Source organism: Ptychodera flava, chromosome 18 (genome assembly GCF_041260155.1).
Source record: "Ptychodera flava strain L36383 chromosome 18, AS_Pfla_20210202, whole genome shotgun sequence".
NCBI classification, from domain to species: Eukaryota; Metazoa; Hemichordata; class Enteropneusta; family Ptychoderidae; genus Ptychodera; species Ptychodera flava.
This window is the reverse complement of record NC_091945.1, coordinates 22,385,364-22,410,367: the sequence shown is the minus strand read 5'-3', so window position 1 is coordinate 22,410,367 and position 25,004 is coordinate 22,385,364. Positions and strand designations below refer to the sequence as shown.

Here is a 25,004-nt window from a genome sequence, read left to right as displayed (position 1 = left end):
TCAGCCTGTGCCATCCTCATTTGAACTCTACCAGTACTACTGTAATTTCTATATGTATATTCACATTTCACATCCTTGTATATGGATATATGAAAAGCAATATATTGATTACCTACAGTATTTCCCATAATTTCAACTCTATATATTTAGTCACAGTCCCTCCATGGAGAGACTGTGATTTAGTCTATACACTGGCTGTATATATATGCAATATCAGAATTCAACTGAAAAGTAGCATTTACTATCCTTGATTTCTTCAATGCTAACTGCATGAATTATATGTATTTGACTGCCGTGTTTCGGACAAGATTAACTGTTTCAATAGGAAAACTTTCAGTCATGGAGTTATTCTTGGATGAAAGCACACACGTGTCAATACAAATTTGTCAAATTCATGGGCTTCTGTCTAATACCTCCAGGTCCACCATTTAGTAAAGAAAGTAGCAGTTCTGACTGTTGTGTCTTCACCAAGATCCACAACAGAACAGATCATTCAGACCCATGATCTGATTATAGAATTACAATCAAATGACATAATTTGTAGAATAATTTTACTTTTCTGATAATCTTTGTGGCATTTATTCTGTCACCAGTAGAAAATTCAGACTTTTACTGAAAAAAGCAACTATTATCCTACAATTTCTCACACATACATGTATGGCCTTATGCAAGTCTGCAAATGATTAAAATATTATATATATATATATATATATATATATATATATATATATATATATATATATATATATATATATATATATATATTATGTTATGTTATTATTGATAATGCTCTGCTTTATTTATAACGCTCTGCTTTACCATCAAGCGCTGTAATTTCCCACGAAGACATCTGTATACTTCAATATTATATCTATTAATGTATAAACAACACAAAGCTGAGAACTAATATTGTACATAGATTAGTTTCTGGCCTTCATAATGACTTTGAGTCATAGTTGCAAATTCAAGGTCAGTTCCATATAAAACAGACAAAGCTCTAGGATAGTCAAATGAATGAACACAATTGTAGCCATCACTGACATGCATGGCTGTAATGTCTCAAGTACTTGTGGGAGCAGTTATCATTACTGTATACAACTCTCATTTCATGAGAATTGTTGTCACTACTCTAGAGAAAGTGCTTACATTAGTTAGACATGGTGTGAATTCTCAGAAAAAGACATGTGATCTCAATATGCGTGCAGTGTACACAAATGAGAAATATTTCCTGTAGTTGAATAGTTTGTGCCAGTCAGACTCAAAGAAACACTCATGAAAATCTCAAGTAATCTTGGAAGAACAAACAATTTGAACAAAACATCAGTACGGAGTTCCCATTTGAGAGTTATTTTTGCATTTTCATAAAGGAAAAACAATTTTGATAATTAAGACGTCTTTGAGAGAAAAAAACAAGGCACAGCTTTGCTCGGCAATCTGATTCCAATATTTAGTGTTGTTGTCTATTTCGTGATGACGGGATAACTGTGTGTGATTCCCCATCGGACACATCTTCAGCGTCCACTGTGATGTTACTGTTTTCAGCTGAGTGTAGAAGTTTATGATCTGCAAATTACAATAATGAGACAATATTAAATTCATTACACACAGTGAATACTCATAAGCTACTGACAATCAACCATTCAAACGACTTTGAAACTATTAGATGTGTTGATTTCAGTGACTTTTGGTAACACATATTTGCAGTGGTATTGGATAAGTTTCGTTTGAAGGTATGAAATTAAACTTACTGATTTGCCTTGGAAGTTTGCATCACCAAGGAATGATCCCCTGGATCCAGTGAATGAAAACATCGGCAGTGGAACTGGAATTGGTACATTGACGCCAACCTGAGATTTATTATAATCACAATTGTCCAAAGTCAGAGATGTGCGAGAAATCAGGACAGGTGTCATGAAATCATTACAGGCTCCTGAATCATTATAGGTGGTCGTGTTATTTCTCGACAGACTTGATTAACCCTTTCACCACCATGGTTTGTCTCAAATCCATTTTTTTTCTATGGTAAAGTTGGACCTGTACACAGGGAACTGGGGGTGAAAGGGTTAAGCCAATGTACCTGATTCTTAGATGACTTAAGTTTCATCTTGGATATTTTTATAGGATCTAATTTCAACCTCTACCACAAGAAAAATGGCAATCAAGCATGGCATTATGGATGCTTTATAATCAAACTGGTGGATTCATGCCTACATTTGTAATGGAGTGCAAGACCTTAGGGTTACCTTATGAAAATGGCTATTTCCAAAATGTTATTCATTATACTAGTCAGTGTTGGCCTTGTTAGAGAATGAAAACAGACAGCATATTGATAGTATACATGTATTAGTACTGAGCAATTTTCATGAATACATTTGACAAAGTATCATGTGAATGCACTCTGTATAGATCTGAAGAGTTCAAGTTCTGCCAGCTCCATCGGTTAATTCCCCTACAATGACTGCAAAATACTCAACTGAAATTATGGTACCCATTACTAGAGATGTTTTGTTCTCTATCCAAATGTAAAAGTTCTAACAACAATACCTATTTGAATTTCACTTTTAAAACCAAAAGAATTCTGAGATTTTTTCACCTGTCCTACGTCAATCTCATTGGTGAATTTCCGAGCAGTGGCTCCGTTGGTGGTGAAAATAGCAGTGCCGTTTCCATACGGATTGTTGTTGATTAGCTGAATGGCATCTTCCAGTGTGTTCACTGATAGAACGACGAGTACTGGTCCAAAGATCTCCTCTGTGTAGCATGTCATATTTGGCTGTGAAATAGATGAAGAATTTTGCATTCAGATGAAACCTTGGTATCTATGCTGTATGTTTTCAACTAGATTCCACTTGGAGGAATGTGCGTCTTGAGTATGTGAAATTACAGCCGACGAAGTAACAAACATCACTTGGGAATTACAGTGGATACCTTCAAGTCCTAATTCAAGATGTGGCTTCTATTGGGAAATCTTTTTTACCATCCCTCAGGGACAAGTTCAAAAACAACATGTGGCCTGTACTAGGTACATTTTCCCGATCTCAGTATGTCTAGTCAACTCTCACAATGCTAGCCAGTTGACTATTGTTAATACTCCAGTAATTACATGTGTAAGAAACAAAAACATTAATGGGCATGCACACTTGAGACCATCGGGCCACGTTTTCTGGTAGGAATCAGTGCTAGTCTAAGGGTGCCTGTCAGGTTGAATAATTGCAGACATACCCCCTAGGATAATGTTTAAATGTACTACAGGCTCAGCATATTCTTCAGTCTTGTCGAAAACATGTACCAAGGAAATTATAACATGGCTACAACTTTTTGTGAAACATTTATTGTACACAATGAGGGGTACACTATCAAAGTAATTCCAGTATACTGGGTTGAAACCCAAAAATATACACTAGATTTGTAGACTCAAGAGCATTATTTCTAAGGTTTGTGCATACAACTGCCACCCTAAATAGATCAGGAATATTATTAACTTTGATGTATATTATAATGCTGAATCTGGCTGATTGCTGATGTTGTCACCATCACTCATCACTAAGACGCACAAATAAATATTTGTCTGAAAGTTGACTTTGACTTTTAGACACCAAGTGGACATTTAAGGGTAGAATGTGTACTTTGTCACTATCGCTGTTATGGTTGAAAAACTAAAACTGTTTCACCAAAAGATCCAACCAAACAATGCAGTTGCCCAACATTTACAAAACAGTATTGACATTTTTGACAAATTTAGTCCTTTTAAAACAAGTGTAAGGAATTATTTTTATTCATGATTTGTATGTTCTTTGTTATTGTCCTTTGCGTCAATTTGTATTTGTCTGTATTTTTATGTATTTTATGTTTTGCGGAGCCTTTAATTGGGAATTTACTCCTGTTGGTTAATCCGAATAAATAAATAAATAAAAATAAATAAAACAACATTCATGGCACCAGCGCTATTTTCAACAAACTAAACCAATTCTTACCGTGACATCAGTCAGAATCGTGGGTCCCACAAAGTTGCCTTTCTCATATCCAGCGACAGAGATGTCTCTGCCGTCCAGTATAATGTTAGCACCTGGTCAATTCCACTCTGTATTAAATCACAAACTCTCTGTTTGGATGCTGGTGAAATAAGTGGACCAAGATTGGCTCCAGGTTCAATGCCTGCATGTACAAACAAGTAGGTTACACCAATACAATCAATACAAGATATGATTACACAAGCTGCACAGTGTGGACATGTTTTGATAGTAGGTTATTAAGCTCATGATACTGTACATGTATATTTGTCATCAGTATATATACTCACGTCTGTGTATTAACCATAAAAGTATGTATGTATGGCAGAAAGCCTGGAAAACCAGCCTTGTTGATGTAGATACATGTAGTCTTTTCATGATTTCCAATAGATATTGAAACGTTGTCTCTAATTCAGGTACTGCATGTTTTACCAAGATCAACCGTTTGGCAATTTTGGTTGTTGATTTTATCTGTATCAGTTACATGCGTACATTGTATGCAATAACTTGACCACTAAAATTCTACGAAGTTAAAATAAGTGACAACTTGTCCCCACATAAATTACCCTACATAAACTACAATCACTACTCACCAGCTGACACTTTCAGTTTCTTAGCTCTGTCCACCAGTTCAGGAATCCAATCCTTTGAATCACCAACAAATACAGCGGTAGACAACGCCATACAGCGCTGACCAGCTGCTCCGAATGCTGCACACCAACCAACTGTGAAAGTCAATAGTTTTGCTGCAGCTTTACTGTGATGAACTCTTCACACTGCGATGTTGCGCTCACATACTGTATGATGTTAGACTCATCATATTGTCATGTTGGACTCATCATACTGTTATGATAACGCTCAACTGCGATGTTGGACTCATACTGGGATGTTGCACTCACACTGTGATGACAATGGTGATATTATCTTTTGTGAAATATACACATTTAATTTTGGCATAATGACGTAATCTCTTATTTTGTGTTTGACACGAAGATACAAATTATTGTGCTTGTTGCAATGCATTAAAAAAGCAATAGAGGAAGTCTCCCCCCCCCCCCCCCCCCCCACCACACTTGATTACGTACCGGTAGATTGTACCCATATTTCATGCAAATTGGGTCGTACAATTTGATACTGAGGATATGTGTTAAAACAAGGTACCATTGCTCTTTAAATCTATGCTTGCTTGTGTTATATGCCAAATGAAACTATAAATTAACATTTCAAATCCAATATTAACTTAGTCTAAAATATAATGATAAGGCAGCACAATTTTCCCCTGCAAGTGAATTCCCATTGGTTGGATGTGAATCAACATACCCTGCGTAGAGAGTTTTCCTTGTTTGCATCTGGCATTATGACACCGTGATTCTTGGCCGCCATGTTGCACTGGACACGCTTGCCATTCTTGCTTCCACGTTCATAGATGTGTTTGCCGGCGAGATCGGCACCGACAAAGGAGATGGCTCTGATGTCAGGGTGGTCACAGATGAAGTTTACAGCTGTAAAATGTCAAGTTTGAAATGTAATGAATTATGAAAATGAAGTATGTAACTGTATAGAACATGCCACAGCTGCCAGCTGTTCCAATTTTGCCACAGTTACCAAGGAAAGAGAAAATCTAACCAATCACAGATTTTAGTAAGCGGGTGGCCGCCTTTTAAAAACAGCGCCCTCACATGGGCATTTTGAATACCAAGGAATGCCTCTTCGACCATATATGGGCATATTTAGATTACAGATGACTGTATACCTTTAATACTCTTTCTACCAGGCTCCTTAGACAAAACACAGAAACAAATACAGCTTGGAAGAAAGAGGAGACAGAGAATTAAATTGTTTTTCCTATTTCGACTGAACTGAATGGTATCAGTAGTGCAGATCTTACATTATCTCTATGGTAAAATCAAAGACTTTTGAAAAACAATTATTTCACCATTCACAAATGCCTCTCAACTGCAATTAGTGAAGATCCTATCATCAGATGTCCATGAAATGAAATACTGCAGTTAATTATATTTTTTATTAATGTACAACAGTGAGTATTTTACCGTATCTATCATGATTATCAGAGAGATGGCCGGAGTGGTAAGATTTTTTTCACCATCATGTTTGCAAAAAACCCATCCTTTCAAAAACTACATCCTTGTTAGTCTTTATGCATTATAGAGCAAACCTTTGAAATCATAATTGTGCTAAATAAATTGCTCTAGGGAATCTAGAATACCCATGTATCACCATTGCCTGTATGCGTTATATTTATAAAGCGTACCTGCGCTAATTTTTCAAATATTTCTACTCTGAGGTCTTTGTATGTGAGCCACGTGAGAAGCCACCTAGAATACTGCAGTGTTATATGGTTTCCATGGCATTAGTAACACAAATTGATAAAATTGAATGAGTGCAGCAAAAGTTAGTAAATGTTTATGCTTTAAATCAAATCTGCAATATACTTCAGCAGAGTGTTATTTTCTCAGTACCTGGTTTAAGCTTCCCCCACTGGTAAAGAGGCGTAAATATTTAGATGGCACTTTTGTTTTCAAACTGGTCAATGCACACTATAATTGCTCGTCCATTTTGTCCAAATACTTTTTAACGTACCATGCAGACAGCTGCGTATACGTAATAGCTACATTTTCCGCATCAGTGCCTCTAGAATTAATCTCAGGACACTCTCCAATTTTAAGATGTTTAAGATAGCTAAATACCTTTTAGACACTTTCAGATTTTTATTTTTTTCTCAATTGAACACGTCCCAACCCCAATAAAGTATACATTTTCTGAAAGCCCTGATATAGAGCTATCCGACCAAGCATAGTACACTGTCATTATTTGCATAAGAGTCACGTGACAAGCGTTTTGCTAAAGCTTCAAAAACCGGTTTTTTCCTCGCCTTATGCAAACACGCTGCAAGATTTCCGGTTGGAATTTCTTCATTGACAAGCCTTGACAAACCTTCAAAAACGTGTCTGTGATTTTTTCCCGGAGGCTCCATTCAAATTATATGGCGTGATAATTAAAATTCCTTGAAAAGCACAATCATCTAAAACCTTAAGAGCGCATTAAAAAAAACAAAGGCATATAAAGAAAATCCCAGACATTGTTTTGAAGGATATAATCAAGGCTTGTCAATGAAGAAATTCCAACCGGAAATCTTGCAGCGTGTTTGCATAAGGTGGGAAAAACCGGTTTTTGGAAGGTTCAGCAAAACGCTTGTCACGTGACTCCTATGGAAATAATGACCGTGTACTGTGCTTGGTCGGATAGCTCTATATCAGGGCTTTCAGAAAATGTATACTTTATTTGGGTTTGGTACGTGTTCAATTGAGAAAAATATAAAAATCTGAAAGTGTCTAAAAGGTATGTAGATACCTTAAATACTATCAATGGAATTTTAAAAGATCATCCAAACATTGATTTATCTAGTTCTACTTCCACCTTTCGGCATGCGCAGCAGGGTGCATGTTTTTATTAGTTTCCTTGATTGTTTGTTTTTCAACTATGTGCTAAGTTATGATTGTGATGTCATTTTTTTTTAATTTTTTTGCGCATAATTTTCTTTTTTATATGTTAAGGTGCCTGTAAATGGGCTTTATGCCCGTTGGTCTACCTAAATAAATAAATAAAAATTTCCATCTTTTCCTTATTTTAAAGGGATCCGGAGAAGCTTGTACATTCAAGTACAATGTAAACAAAAACTATACTGTACATGTCAGTAGTTAAAAGCATTTTAAAGTTTTGAGGTTACCATCATGCTGGCCATGGATGACATTAACAACTCCTGGAGGAAATCCTGCTTCGATGGCTACTCAATCAACTTCATTGTTCCACCTGGATCACGTTCCGATGGCTTCAATATGGAAGTGTTACCACACACTGCTGACACCGGAAACATCTACAGAAAAGATAACTCATGCCTGTGTTGAATACACATTTATAAATACACCTACATGTACAGTAAAGATAGCAGGGGTGGAAATTGTTCATCATGGGTAGAACAAATCATTATGTTTGGGGTATTGTTTATTATAAAGTTAACATACAAGACTGGTACATCTATATTAAATGAGGTCACTAGATCTACATACGGACTGTACTATCTCTTCAGTAGATCTAGAAGGCTTATTTGTAGACAAAGATCACAAAGCTGTTCATATACTTGAAGCTTCATCTACCAAATTCTCTCCCTCGCAGACACAAGTCATACTGGTCATCCATACTTGTCTACATGTAATAACCTTTGTCTACTGGCTTCTACATGTAGATCTTAATAGTATATGCCTCATCTACAAAATGTAACACTTTTCTTTTACCTACACGTACGTGTACCGTACACTTTACATGTATATTCTAGTGTACCCTGAGCTTTTCATTATGTCACATGACCCAAACATTTTTTCTGTCTTAGCACACAGAATCACCTGATAAAGTTGCAAAGGCTGTATACATTCATAAAAGATTCATTATAGCACAATTCACATGCTCAGTCATAGGTGAATAGACCTGATGATTGATTCAAGGTTTCTGACCAAAAAAATGGTTGGGGTAGTCCAACATTTTGAAATCTTTGACAACAATTTTGGTTTATTTTTTACTTTTAAATTATGAAACAATGGACGGGGCAAGGATTTTGTTATTAACAGAAAGTTTCCAACAGATTGAAATGAGAAGAATCTTACCCAGAGAGGAATCAAGGCTGGAAAGTTGAAGCTAAAATGAAATAAACAAAATGCTGAATCAGCGAAAACCATTTCCATACCGACATCATATTTTTTCTTGTCACACTGAAGTTATTATTTTCACATTATACCATAATTTTCACAATAGATCATAAAAATTTCAAACCTCACAAAGTTAAGTTATATGACAAGAGTGATATTTTGTGTTCATCTGCCCTGTACAGCAGTTTAAAGCATCCATCAGATTTTGTGTTTGTAGAATCTAAGCGAGCAGCCATCAATAGAAACTCGGTGAAGATATAAATTGGAGGTTTTGTCAAGTGATAAATAAGAGAGCACAAGTTAAAATGTATGATCGTAACTTACGGTGTGATACCAGCAGTGACACCAAGAGGAATTCTGAAAGACGTTATGTCCATGTCTTTGGTGATGGAGGGTAGGGTCTCTCCAAGTTGTATGATGTGATGGAGCAGGCATGTTCAACAACCTCTGCAGAATTTGATGGAAAGAAAACATTGTGATTGGGGCGTAGAACGATATTCCATCATTTTTGAGGAGAAATTAATTGATATTTAATAAATGAAACTCTAAAATTTGCAATTCTAAAATGATGAAATTCAGGTGTCAATAAAAGAGTTGTTCATCTCCGAGTAATATACCTGAGGAAAGGGTATACTTGTGATGTCTAAAGACAAATTAGTGACAAAATTATACAAATCCCTTGTACACACTCATCGTAGACGCAACACACTGTCTGTCCAGCTCAATTTCTCTTGTAACCAAGGTATTTTACTTGTCACACATTGTACTGAAGAATATTCATATTTTACTGAGTTGTGCATAAAGGTCAGTATTGTTACTACTGTGTCCTGCAACTCTACCAGTAACAACCTAAGCTGATATTGCTTGAGGAAGAGCAACGTACTATGTGTAGAATCTAGAGCATTACTTACGGAACCTCTCATCACATCACCCTCTGCATCAGCCAATGTCTTGCCTTGTTCCAGAGTAATCAACTTAGCGATGTCTTTCTGAAAAGATCAATAGTTGATGGGAAGGAAAAACTAGAATTTAAGTTCCCTGATAGTTTAACTTTTCCATCTGCATAGTAGGTTTACTTAATTACTTTATCAGTATTCTGTAATTGTACTTTTTAAATAAATGTTTTCAGTATAAATTGTTGCATGCAATTTCTGGGTTGTGTACCTCCTAACACAGCCAGTTAAAACTCAGATGTGGACTAATTTCTCAATAGAGTGTGTGCAAGGTAGCATGCGAAAAAATTAGCGGCACCATTTTACAAGTGGTATAGCCACAAACTGATATGTCAAATTGCTGTACACAAAACACAGACGCCTTGTTGGCACTGTGTATTGTGTTACAGCGATTTGAGGTCATCAGTTTGTGGCTATACCACTTGTAAAATGATGCAAAAGTAACTTTCTCAGCATGCTGCATATATTACAGCCTTGTTGATAATGAGTCAAATACCATATTTCAGTGCCATGTAGCACAGACCATGAAATCGTTACAGTAGCAGATCAACAAAAGACTATGATTAAAATCCATTGTTAAAGCACAGTGGTCGTCGCGCTGCGCGTGCGCGATTTTTTTGTTGATAAACATAAATGTTTATAAACATAAGTCTTTTCAACTCCAATCAGAGTGAGATGGGAGCGTTCCCTCACTTTGTTAACGCCGTTGTAAGACTCAACATCATGCAATAGTAAAATATTAAGATCGGAAACGAACTTCAGTGGTATTTCTATCTATTACATGTAACTCATGTAAGGCTACGAACATTGAGACACTCTGCACATTATGTCGCTGAGTTTACTGCATGCAGTCACAGTGAACAAACGGTTTGATCGCGCGCGGTCACGCTGGTTGTACACAATTTGTACAGCACATAAAACAGGAAAATTGCACGGCTACACATAGGGACGTATTGAGAGATCCTGTGCACGGTCATGGCAGAGATCCAACGGCTAGCTAGTGTAGGCCTACCGGTGCTACGGAAACTTCGTTGTTGTACCTCCTGATTGCCGAGTAGGTCTGAATCCTCTTTCAAATGAGATAATCCCCACATAACAAGAAGACCTATGAAAGGTCCTTTGCTTGACTTGATACCCATACTCGGAATTCTCGTTTGCACCCCCAACGGGGTAAACTTCGTAGTGGAGTTGAATTCTCCACAGCCGAGTGTAGCGCGCCATATACCCGGTTCTCTTGACACCGACGTTCATGCAGACCACGGAACAGATGCTTCTTGCTGCAGCGGGCATTGCTCTGCGAGCTGTAGATTTCTGTAGCTTGCGTTTTTGTCAATTGTACTCCTGTTGGGCCACTTGAAATGAAAGTTCTCGTCCTTGCTAGCGATGTCGTAGACCAGAGCCCGGTCATTGATAGTCTGTTGGCATATACACGCGTACGGGTAAGTGTTTAGCTCCATGGCTTGAGCGAGCCCCATTCAACTGATTCAAGAAATCATGATCAAATGTGATCTCAATCCAGCGTGTAATTACTGTTCAATATTCAGCAGATATTTAACTAGATTAATTGACCTTTTATTGCGTGTTAGATTTGGTAAGTTGGTATGCTTGTGACAATCAGCCGCCACATCAGTGGCAATATCGCAAACATAGTAATCACCCATAACCTCCTGCGGCATTCTCGGATATGTTGTCAACAAGGGGGACCCCCTCAGGAGCTTGCGCAGCGCGACGACCACTGCGCTTTAAGGTTATATAAACTCTCTATGCCTGTGCATTTTTTCATTCCAACTTAGGGAGCGTTCAGTTTTTACGGCCTGGGGGGCTGGCAAAATCTTGTCGCCGGTGTTCAAAAAAATATAGACCCCCCCTGCATTTTTTGTGCAAAAAAAGATGACCCCCCCTTTGTCAGACGAAAAAATTGATGACCCCCCCCCCCCTGAAAAATAACCAAAACCCATATGTCAAATTTACCCGCATGATTTGGATTTGAATTCCGTACGCAGCGCACTTTATTCGTGTAGCAGAGATGCCAGTGCACAAACTTCTCAGCCACATCCATTGAAACGTCTGTTAATTAGGACGACTGTAAGGCAATTTTTAACTTCATTTCCATAGACAACTCATGTCCATGGACATTGTATAAAGTAAACTTTATTGGAGTGGTTCGCCAAAGGCAGCCCTCCGGTTAAGAGGGTCATGGGCCATTACGTAAAGTCAACTTTATTCTAGTGGGCCACCAAAGGTGGCCCGCCGGTAAAGAGGGTCGATCATGGCTATTGCATAAAGTAGACTTTACTGGACAGGGCCGCTGAAGGCGCGCGGCCATTACCATTATTCAGTGCGTGATCCCAGGGGTCCCTCAAAAATGTTTCTAATACAAGCCGCGGTTTCAATTGGGAATTTTACAGAAAGATTGCCGGTAAAGAGGGTTGGATCATGGCCATTGCATGAAGTAAACCTAATTAGAGTGGGCCGCCAAAGGCGTCTGCCCGTTAAGAGGGTCATGGGTAATACATAATGTATATTTATTGTAGTGGGCCGCCGAAGGCGGCCCGCCGGTAAAGAGGGTCGATCATGGCCATGGCATAAAGTGAACTTTATTGTTGGTATTATGTTTTTGAAAATGTGGTGACCCCCCTTTCCTACCAGTGAAAAAGCGATGACCCTCCTTTGCGGATTCCAAAATTACGATGATCCCCCCCAGGATTTTGCCCCCCTCCCCCCCGGCCGTAAAACTGAACGGTCCCTTAGTAGTTAAAAAATTGTTGCAGATTTCATAAGATTGGTTGTAAAATGTTGCCTGGTAGTACAACACTTTTATTTCATGCATCTCTGAAATAAGAATATTACAGCTAGCAGACTAGAGTGCAGTTCACACCTGGAAATTAAAACCTACAATTCTTGCAAAAAGGCAAACAGTATGACCAAACCATTAAAATAGTATTAGTTGAACTGTACACACTCTTCATTAGATTTTTCATCAATTTCACACAATGAGGTAAAACAGAACTTAATACAGAAAGTGTGGCAAATAAGTGAACTGGCAGAGATTCCTTAATGAGAAACACTGGTGGCAGAATTGGACAGGTCTATGCTTCAGGTAACATCGCTATGCTAGGTATTAGATGTGTAGGGATTATCTCAGGAGGCAAGACAGCTGGATGTAGAACCCCCTAATCAAGGTGTTATTAGGTCTGCATAATAGTACAGTATACTAATGAACCGTTGACTAAAAAATTTTATGTACCAAGCTGCTGCTCAGAACCCACCGCCACTCTTTGCACAAGTTTATTATAAAGTTAACAACTATATATTTTGACTGATTCTTTTCTACCTCACCACTATTGTCAATCTCCCAACCTTGATGGATGTAAGTTTGACCAATCTTCATTCATATTTCCTTAAATACTTACTATGTTGTCTTTGATCAGATTCTGGAACTTAAAGATGATTTGCTGTCTTGCCAGAATCGAGGTCTGTGACCATTCTGGATATGCCGCCTTGGCAGAAGCCACAGCTTCCTCCATCTCATCCTCTTGTGTTTTTGGGTACTCTGGTAACCACTTCATTGGTGGCCTGTATGCAAATCATATGCAGATCACAGTAATATATGCAATAGAAAATATCATGTGACATGATAATGCATATTTGCTACAATGTATCATGAATTATGTGAGTGTTGCTACTTTGTAAATAAAAGAATATCGAAAAAGGATGTTTAAATCTGGGCTTACTCTTTCTAATCAAGTGATCAGCTCACAATCTGCATTAGGATTAAGTTGCTTAGGCACAGATTTTAAAAAACGAAATTAAAGACATAAGTACTTACAGGATTATGGACATCTAACCATTCTGTTGTCTTGGAATCCAAAAATTTGTTGTCTATTACATACTTTGTCGTTGGCTGAGATAATAAGAATGCAAAAAATACATGTTTTAGAATGTACATGGAAATATTGAGTTCTGTAAGAGATATTTACCGGGTACATAATACCATACATATTTTTCATTGTATAATTCACTCATTGTATAATCCAATCCAAAGCCCAATGGATATGTTTGTGAGATAGATTTCACATAAGGTGAACAGCAAATGTTTGTAATGCTTGAAAAGGAATATGAATTGAAATGAATATATGATGATAGAGACATGGATTGGTCTGTGTCAATATTGACGGTAGAATATGCCCCCGGGATAGATATTGAGACTCTAAAATATTACGATACTTCGCTGATTTTATATGCTACTTATTGGACTCATTTTGAAGCCAGTAGAGTACAAAATTTGAATTGTCTATGTCTATGTGTGTAAAATTTTAACAATTGAGTACATAAATATATGTCCCTAGATACATTCTACCTTAAGGGAAACTCTCAACAAAAAGTTTAAACTTTTGATTTTTGAGATGTGTATAACCTTGAGCTATAATTAATGTACGTGCTTTCACAGAAACTAAGAATCCACATTTAACAGGAAAAGAAATATACCAATGTGACTGTATTCAGGGAACTTCACTGCAGAATGTCTTTATACAAACAAAATGGAACAGAATAAAATTTGCACAGATGGATCAACAAGATTGATGATGATGACAATTAATAATGATGACCATCATCATTGTAATCAATCTCATGAACCAATTGCAATTTTGTTATTATTCAATCATGATATTTTCCAATTGAATTCTCCGGACAAGTGAATAAAGAGATAAAAATCATACCACACTGCTGCTGTACACCCTTGATATCTTCAACAAATTCAGAGCCTGTGTAAGAAATAAAAAAACAAAATGAGAATGAACAAGTTGAAGTTAGTCCATTGTTATAGCTACCTAGTCTGGTGTTCATTTGCAATCAGGTGTCTTATGAAGCCAACATGAATGTATGTATAAATGAAGTATACACTGGTGAGATAATTATATATAATCCCATGGTATTTTTCTCTGTTTAACGTCATCGTATACGAGTGTTTTACTCGGAGCCGTACAACTTCGAGCCGAAGGCGAGAAGTTTTGCGGCCCGCGAAAAACACGAGTATACGATGACGTCAATCAGAGAAAAATTCCAATGGGATTATATATTTATCACATGAACAGTCTTCTTATTTTTCTTTGATGTTGATGGATCAAAATTATTGTAACAAAGTGCATGATTTTTATCGCGATTTTGTGTTTTATTTACGCGGATTACTTTCATTTAATGAGTAAAGCGGCCCGTCACCCAGTGATGTGCAAATTTTTACAGGTATACTTTCATTCATAAATCCGAGTAAGCCTAAATTTTGATACACCGAATGGTATCTCTACCAATCAGACATACGGATTCGGTCACGTGCGCGTGTCAATCATTGTCTTGCGCTGGACCGATGCCAAGGCAAGTCTGCCATCCGGTGCGGGGGACATAGCTTTCACCGCGGTAGCGACGGATAACCATAGTATTTTGAGTTATTTAGAATATTTACAATTATATTTATGAAGTTAATGCAACGACACGATCGAAACACTAGTTATCATTCTTAGAGATGCTGTGGCTTTTAAAATATCACAAGTTGACCTTGGCGAGCCCGAAAGATTCAGATCGATGAACACAGAGTGTACGCTTGTATTGTAGTGGGCACTGCCGTAACCGGTCTCCGCCAGTGGCCATCATCTCAGTGTACAGTAGTTTTCGTCTTCTGTCTCTTTCCCGAAGATTATACGGTATTCATTTATTCTTGGGAATAGCTGAAGCTTTAGCGACTCGAAATTTCGTTGTATTTCTATGTTTCCATATCTGGATTTATACACCTTTATGTCAAAATGCCATGAGAACACGGCATCGATCACGATAAATCGGTCTGTGTCGCGACGTGCGATACGAACGGTACCATTGCAGGAAAAAGTTCCGGTTGATGACGTACTGAAGAGGGTAAAACAACGGGGGATCAGCGCCACGGTGAAGCCGTGAGCCGTGACGATGATGCGCCGGTCGGCAAGCACAGGCGCTCCTTAGCTGGGTCATCTGCTAAGTAGATCGATTTTCGTATCGATCTATTGATCCCGTACTCGATATGCCCGCAACTGCAACCTTAGGTTGCAGTGGCGGGCATATCGACTACGGGATCAATAGATCGATCCGAAAATCGATCTACTTAGCAGACGACCCAGCTAAGGAGCGCCTGTGTCGGCAACGGTCGGCAACACACATGCCTGTGACCGCGGATTCTGGTACATAAAAATAATCAATGAAATAAAATACCAATTCATTAAAACAATGGTTCTAAAAACAATAAGTTCTACCTCATTTTTTTTAAATCTAGAAAATGCGTCGGTATTGCTCTGAGAATAACTTGATTTGTTGAGAAGAGCATAGTCGTAGTGACGTTGGCAGTCAGCGCGGCGGCGGAAAGCTAACTTGCCAGTCTCATGAACTTCGAATCGTGGATCAAAATCTTTTCGGCGCTTTTCTGTCACAATCTCAGCGAAATTGAAGTTTTTCATACATAAACTAAATGTATTGTTGGAATCAATTATACCTTTCGAACGGGCTTTCTTCGGGAAAAAATATTCCATCGGCAAGGTGCCAGTGGCCGACGCCACATTTCTTTTTGACGCCATCGTTAAAAATGACCTAAGATGACCTTCATACTAATCAAACCAATTACACTGCTCGTAACAAAGGCAACACCATAGGCGCGTCCATCAGCCAATCACACTATTTAACAAATAAACGATCGGGCTCAAAAAGCCACAAATGGGTATTTAGAAACTGTTTTATGTTTGTGCAGTTCCATTCGGGGAAAGGGGTCGCGAAACTGCTAATCGTACGTGTACCGTCTAACAGCTGGCAGTGCCATCCCGAAATTAATAGGTCTATAAAAATAATCTAATTACGTTAAAAGTAGCCGGGAAAAAATGCAAAACAGCCGGGTTACGGCACCCGGCTTCTAAGGACAACACTGGCTAGTAAATACAAGTACATATTGCTCACTACTGAGCGAATCATATCAAATCTAGCGCACCCGTCATGTTGCCTATAGAGACGCATGCACGGCTCACCAACCACCTCTGTACCGCCTTTCTACCACCATGGCCTGCATAAGTTGTGAGCAAACAAAGCCGTAGGCCTACGTGTTGCGTTGTTCACAAGCATGGTATTATAATGTCAGCCTATCGTGACCAAACGTATGCAGAACTCTCTCTGCCAACCATGGTTGTCCAGCCTTTATGTCAAATTTTATCATGACGAACACGGACGTACCTTAATTGGCTTTAACTTCGTTGCACGCAGCATGATGATGTTCCAAGAAGGCATATACGCACGAATGCAGTGACCTCGAACACGGTCACCCCTGCGCGGCGTGACCTTTGAACATGTTGAAAGAAGTTCACTCTAGTAACCTGGTATGACCTTTTCAACTTTACTAAAGACTGCATGGTTATGCTGGGTAGTGTCACATGGCACTTGACTTTAAGAAAGCTTTATTTCAGGAGATATACTTTAAATATGTTAACTTATACATTTACATTAGCCTGTAGCTCCGATCCACTCATGTGACCACAGCACAGCAGCAGGGTGGTGAGGCAGAGGCAGGCAAACAGGCGAATTTTAGAAATCCTATTAACCATGGGTGTTTCCACAGGTGAACATTCTATTCTAACATATTATAAATGTAATTAAGAATTGAATGGTGAAATAATAGATGTCCGTAACAGCCGTACCGCTACGATACCCCCCCCCCGAATTTTCCCTCCAGCCACCTTCATCAGGAAGTGTTCAGAATTCACTCCCAGGGGGACCGGAGGATTTTTAGGACGACCACCCATTTCCCCTAAGAAAAATAAGGGCAGCAAGACAGATATACCACAATCTTTTAGGGGGGGTTAGAAAATAAAAAATGCATTAATATAATTAAACATTTGCCCAGAATTCCTGATCTATTAAAATGAGAACCACGTGCACAGCAGCTACCGGGGGACCGTCGGACAAACTCCATAAGTGAACAGATAAACTCCACAGGTGTATTTAAACTCCATTGGCCGCTGAATTTCTTAATTCAAAGTTATTTGTTTTATGAGTCTACTGCAGTATCTTGTTCTCCTATATCAAGCGTCTTGAAATGTCCAGTATTTAGCATGTCAACGCAGACCATACAGTCAGCGTTGTTATTGTTGAAAAGAGATCTCCAATCAAGTCAAGACTACAATTCATTTGTCGACAATAACAACGGTCATTTACGTATGTATGCATGTACTAGTATGTTGCTATAAATACAGATGGGTGTTCTATTTAATTTGGGGACAGAATAAGAAACAATTGTTGATACACAAAAATGAAACATTTAACAAATACCAAAAGTTACAGTAAATGTACCTTTAAGGTTGGGAACTTCCCAATACCAAGAACATCGTCAATTTTCTAGAGATCACATTTGTTGTAGCTGAAAGGATGAGGATGGAAAGAATGGCCAGAAAAATGGTTGTTTCCATTTTACTTTTTGAGATAATTCAGTCATCCATTACCCCACGATTTTGAGCACCACACATGACTTTATTGCAAATTTGACCCTTTCAAAGGAAACAATCGCCATGACGGATAAAAATCGATGTCATTCATTACACTTCTGATCCTAAAATGTCCTTTAGCTGTAGTATGTCCAATACAAGCAACATCACAGGTCCAGTAGGCATAATTTGTGATGATTTTTTCCTATTATTATCATAACAAATGATTATGAATATTAATAAATTATTAATATGAATGTTACAGAATATTAAAACTTTTTTACAAACAATGTCGTCTACTTTATGTAAATACCGTCTGGAAACCCCATTGTTGTGATAATTATGATTATCAATAAATTACGATTATGATTATTAAAATCATATTTTACACATTGTAATCTGCATATTTGAACAACCCTCTGGAAACCAAAATGCCAAAATAAACCAGTGACACCATTGCCCAGGTTCAGTCTACGGCGAGAGTTACCATTGCCCGGGTTCCGGGTTCAGTCTACGGCGAGAGTCACTACACAGTGTCTTTATATACACTGTGTAGTAACCCTCGCCGTAGACTGAACCTGGGCAATGGTAACTCTCGCTGTAGACTGAACCTTGGCAATGGTGTCACTTGTATATTTTGGCATAGATTGTGAAACTATATAAGGGTTTCCAAAAGGTTGTTCACATAAGCACATTACAATGTGTAAAATATGACTTTATTAATCATAATCATAATTTATTAATAATCTTAATTATCACAACAATGGAGTTTCCAGACAGCATTTACACAAAGTAGACGACATTGTGTGTAAAAAAGTTTTAATATTCTGTAACATTCATATTAATAATTTATTAATATTCATTATTATTTTTTCTGATAATAATAGGAAAAAATCATCACAAACTATGCCTACTGGACCTGTGGTGATTCTAGGCATATGCATGTTTTAACTGTCAGAAGTCGTTACACTTGGTCTTACCTGTACATATTTTATTAATGATATATTTTACTATTGTCTTAATTTGCCCATAGCTTTCACCAGCAGAGCAGAAGTAATGGCCTTGTCACACCATGACGATTAAGCCAGCATATGCCAACGTATGAAAATTTGGCGAATACGCTGGGCTTACGTCGAATACAGTCAGTCAAATGGAAAGTCCGTACAGGAAAATTACAGAGACAGAGAGACAGTGAGAGAGAGAGAGAGAGAGAGAGAGAGAGAGAGGAGAGAGAGAGAGAGAGAGAGAGAGAGAGAGAGAGAGAGAGAGAGAGTGAGAGAGAGAGAGAGAGAGAGAGAGAGAGAGAGAGGGGGAGGGAGGGAGGGAGAGAGAGAGAGAGAGAGAGAGAGAGAGAGAGAGAGTGAGAGAGAGAGAGAGAGAGAGAGAGAGAGAGGGGGGGGGAGGGAGGGAGGGAGGGAGAGAGAGAGAGAGAGAGAGAGAGAGAGAGAGAGAAGAGAGAGAGAGAGAGAGAGAGAGAGAGAGATAAAATGTGATAAAATGAAAAGTCATTCAAAATTTTTATAGCACTAACCTGATAATGTTTTACTGAGAGAGGGTTGTGGTCATTTCCGATACGCGATAAAAATTAAGATTTACATGCGCGCACTCCGAGTCCTTATCTGAAACACTCGAGCTCCTCTGGGCTTTTGTTTTGTCTGTCCGGTGTATTTTACTAAGTTAATTTAGAACTTTGTAAACTGTAAAAGCTGTCTCTTGTATGTAAGTATAACTCGCTGCCATACCACCAGCAAGATAGCCGCCATATGCGCCCTCATGAGTCCAAGACAGACGATCCTTTCTTGTGCAATGCAAGTACCACATTTTGAGTTCGATTGTCTGCTGAGATTCATCTATATGACGTAAGAACTGTTCCTCTCTTTCTATTAACATGTGTTATTAATATTAATGTGATGTTGTCTTCTTACTGATCACAGCTTTTGTTTCAGTTTGTTCCGATGTTTTGTTATTTTCCCCACTCGTTGTCAACTTGTCAAACACCGTTTTAAGTACTAATGATGTGCCATTCCGTTTATAGGTATGTCGACTTATTTAATCGTTCAGTGACAGAAAGATTTAGATTACGCATTGGTTGAATCACGCCATTAAGAGCTTTGATATATTAATAGTAACGCGCTGCTACGGTAGCCGACTGGTTTTGTGTGAGGCCTAGCAGCTAGGCGATGTTGTGTGTTGGGGTTCGAATCCCGTTTGAGTTATTTATAACACGCCACATGCTCATTCCGTGTCGCGATTCGCCAGGATATGTCACGTGACGAGAAAATAGATACGTCTAGTCCCCATCGGATCGAAAAAAGTGACGTCAGAGGGTATTTTTTGAAAAGCTATTTCCCTAGGGAAATAGTTCGGACCAAATTTGGAAAAGTGCCCGGTCACGTGACCGTAGTGTCGTCTGCAGCTTTGCAACAATGGCGGGTGACTAGAACGTGATGTGCGTCCGGGATAGGTGACGACACATTCTCTAAAACAGATTTTCCAACATTTTCCAACATTCCAACAGCGTAGGAACCTGAACAGCTCATTAACGGAAAAGATTAAAGTGCAACTAAGGATGTCGCCAGGTATGCTTAGGGACTGGTCAGTTTCTTCGGCCTGGGGGGGGGGCCGGTGGATTATTTTTTGCCGACGTCAAAAAGTGGCTGACCCCCCCTATTCCAAATTTTGAAAACAGGGTGACCCCCCCCCCTATTCCAAATTTTGAAAACAGGGTGACCCCCCCCCCCGCACGCGACAACTGTAATATGTAATAATATAATACTGTAATATATATATATATATATATATATATATATATATATATATATATATATATATATATATATATATATATATATATATATATGTTATATTTTACATACATTTATATTTTAAGTCATTCTGTGTTTTAATGAAATTGTTGGCATGTCAGTTGTAAGATAGGAATTTCAAAGTGTCAATCTTAAAGTTTGAATATAGTACATTTTGAATGAGCTGTGAATGTATTTCACACTTTCTATGCTCAACCAGATGTCCTGAACTGTTGTACAGAATGGATTTCAATCATTAATATCAAACAGGAAAAAGCAGTAAATCAAAAACTTTGATGGGTGTTAAGACTTGCCAGCCATCCAATTAAATCTCCTGAGGAACAATAGAGAGGCATTTTAGCCAAATCTGATGTGTGCAGAGTTTGAGATGACCTTTTTCTTGTAACATTGATATTTGTGCATGTTGCTTTCTCATACTGAATTCTCATAGAGAGAACAGAAAAATATCAGGAATTTGTCATGCTTTTCATATGAAATGCAGATTTCATAATAGTACACTTTCACTTAGCAAACATCAAGATATCTCTGGCATATATCTCTGATTTATTAAAGTATGGCGCCCGAAGGGCGCGAAGAAAAATATGAAACATCCTGATATCTCTGATATATATGTCTTGTATATTAAAGTAATGCACAGGAAGGGTGTGCTGAAAAGTGTCTGATATATTAAAGTAATGCGCTTGAAGAGCACGCTGAAAAATATTGAACATACATATATCTCTGATATATGTATGCCTGATATGTTAAAGTTGGGCGTGCTGAAAATTATTAAAGTTACGCGCCCGAAGGGCGCGCCGAAAAATGCAACTGGATGAAATTTGTGGCTGACACGATGCATTTTAGGCAATGATGAGCCTGTGTCGAAATTCAAAAACACACTGACTCCCCCTATTGGGCATTTCAAAAACATGGTGACCCCCCCTATCACCAAAGTCAAAAACAGGGTGACCCCCCCCCCATGAATCCACCGCCCCCCCCAGGCTGAAGAAACTGACCAGTCCCTTAGAATATTTTTTGAAAGAAAGTGGTACCACGTACAACTGAAACCGCTATACATCGCCCAGTAAACTCGTCACAATGGATTGTTGCGGTGCAAAATATCAAAATACATTAAAAACAATCTAACAATACAACATGAGCATGTGGTGTGTTATAAAACACCTATAGCCTGGTCTTTATTCGGGCTATAGCGCTCGTCTATTACCCCTCGTGGCCGTGTGTTACCAGAAACACATCGCTATACCCCTCGGCCTACGGCCTCGGGGAATAGCGATGTGTTTCTGGTAACACACGCCCCTCGGGTTAATAGACGGCGCTATAGCCCTAATGACCAGGCAATAAGTGTTCATTAAAAAACATATTTCTTTAACCTGAGTGAACAGTTTCTGCTGGTGGATATTTACTCGTCCCCGAGTCTGTCTGATAGCTCAGTAATAAGCTTCGTGCTTTTCCGATTACTATATGTGTATTTGTACTGTGTCTGTGTGTCGTCTGCTCCACGCACACTGTGTTCCTCGGTCGCGCACAGGATTGTAAAATCTAAGTCGGTTACTGTGACCAACTCTTTTTGGGTTGAAAACGGTAGCCGACTGGTTTTGTGTGGGGCCTAGCAACTAGGCGATGTAGCCGTGTTGGGGGTTCGAATCCCGTTTGGGTTATAGTAAAAAAAATTGTATAGGTTATAGCATACATACACAAAAAAGTGCAAATTTGTAAAACAAGGATAGGCGATTAATGTAGCTTTCAACACCCTTAATAGGTGTGAGCAACGTACACCCGAAGTCCATATACTGTGACGCAATATGTATTCGGATAAATCCGATATTAGAATCTGTTTGTCCAACGGATGTGGGAAGCATGATAAGCTTATGATGCGTATATAGGCCTATATAGTGAATATGGCTGAATCAGAATGTGTATATTGCCGAATCAGAAAATATTACCTTTGAAAGGATAAATGGTCGTGGCTAGTCGTGCACGTACACAGTTTTAGGTGTGTTTTACGCGAGGGGCAGACAAATTCTTGTCTCCATCTACTGCCCTAAAGTAATAAATGTTCCTTGTGATAGGTAACGCAATCGGACAGTACACCATTGTTACTAAACTTTCAAAGACATCAGATCTATAGTGGTGTAGTCTCGAAATGGATGACTGGAAGGATGGTGAGTTTTATACATGATTATTATCAATCAAATTGTCATTATTATCCAAATAGCACATAGTTTAACATCCGATAACAGTTCAATTTTTGACAAGTATTGAGTATTTGCTGGACATATTCTGTGTGTTTTTCCCAATGATATTTTACCACCATTCAATTAGTGAATCACCAAGAATTCTGTCAAATATTTTCAGCAAACACAAATGTTGCAGTATTGTACTGTTGCAAACACAGACTGCAGAGAAAGGGTATTTGTAAACAGAAAAAAAAATTGTAGTAGTGTAAATGGCAAACTCTCTCCCAGTTCCTGTCTGAAGAAATTCGCATGGTAGTACCACAATATTCTTTTTTATTCATATTTCCCTTCAAGTGTGTAGTGACTCACTTATCTATCCCTAAATACAAATCTTCAATAAAAGGTACCGGTAATGTTTACTCATTTATAAGCGTGAAGTTTATCATTATCATCTTCATTGTGGGTTTTGATAAGTTCAGTTTTCCAGTTCCTGATTTTGGACTATGTGATCGTATCTTTCAGACAACAAACGTGGCTCAGGAAATCGACAGAACATGGGATGATTTCAGTGAAATCAAGTTACACTGAACCAGAAACAAAACATAGGCATTGTCCCTCTGTATAGACTGTGACATAGGAAATACAAACAAACAATTGAAATATCACCGTTTTCCCCTTTTACAGTATGTAAATGCCACAATTTGAATGAAAGTTATTTTGAGAGAGTCTGTTGTATTTATTTACTGTGTATATTATGCGTGAAAAAATAACCATGCCATCATGGTATCTAGCAATTTGTAATGTCAGAAAGTTTTGTACTGTAATGTTACTGTGTACAGACTGATAAGACTGTAAGACTGAAAATCAGGCCTTTAATTTTAATGTTAGTTTTAGACTTTGTCTACGATGAATTATTGTCAGAGAAATGATTTCAAGTAATTGAGCTCACATCAAATGTTTGGTTTTCCCATGATAGCTGAGTATATCATGATAAAACAGTATACAGATGGGAAGATGACATTTTGATCAATGCTCATGATGCTCTATTTGTTCTTGATTTTGCATTATTTTTGAGTACCTGTAATGAACAAATTTAAAAACAAAATTTCATTTATTGCACCGGTATGAAATAGATAATCACATTTATTTACATTCTGGTAATCTGCCAGTTTTATATCATGATTGTACGTGTATTCTCTGTGGTCTAATAGCCGTGGTTCAAATTCAAATATGCAACACACTGTACATGTATGTCACCTCAGTCACTGCAAACAGTTGTTTTGATTCTGACTTCCAAGGCTAAACTACACTTAATTGTTGAAGAGGGCATTGAACCGTAGTCACTGTAGCTTGCTGCTGTAGTGAGTTTTGAAGGTGCAAAAGTGGTTTACCCATCAAAATCAGCATCACTTATGATTAGACTCAGACCCACCCACCCCCCTTTTTACCAAAATAATGTGGTATATTCCCATTGTTTACCTTTGTTTAGAGGGATTTGTATAGACAGACAAGGGGGATAATGAGTTTAATGACATAAGGCGACAATCTAAAAATTCTTCACAAAATACACAAATACCACTGATCATGTTTTGAAATACAAATGTAAACTTTATATGCAAATGAAAAAAAACCAGTGTCTGGACTCTTTATCATTCCTCTCAATTCATCCTTTCACCGTCATGATTTGTGCAGATTCTGTTGGTTGGGATGGCAAAGTTGGATATCTATACAGGGAAATTGTTTGAAAAGGAACTGTCATTGATGTAGGCAGATGTGTACATGCAAGCAAGTGTCGAGTATGTACACTACACCTTGCACAAAGAGGGTTTCCTCAT

The 25,004-nt window shown here is 38.2% G+C and overlaps 1 protein-coding gene and 1 pseudogene across 1 annotated transcript in view; one reads left to right on the top strand and one right to left on the bottom strand.

Moving 5' to 3' along the window:
• LOC139117175 (immunoglobulin-binding protein 1-like) overlaps window positions 1–23,745 on the top strand; it is a 31,845-nt gene extending 8,100 nt beyond the window's left edge. Inside the window, exon 8 of the mRNA XM_070680068.1 lies at window positions 23,692–23,745. Coding sequence (XP_070536169.1) covers window positions 23,692–23,732 — 41 coding nt within the window. The 3' untranslated portion in view covers window positions 23,733–23,745. The remainder of the gene's footprint in view (window positions 1–23,691) is intronic.
• LOC139117176 (probable methylmalonate-semialdehyde/malonate-semialdehyde dehydrogenase [acylating], mitochondrial) lies at window positions 1,113–16,983 on the bottom strand (annotated as a pseudogene).
• Window positions 23,746–25,004: the final 1,259 nt, after the last annotated feature.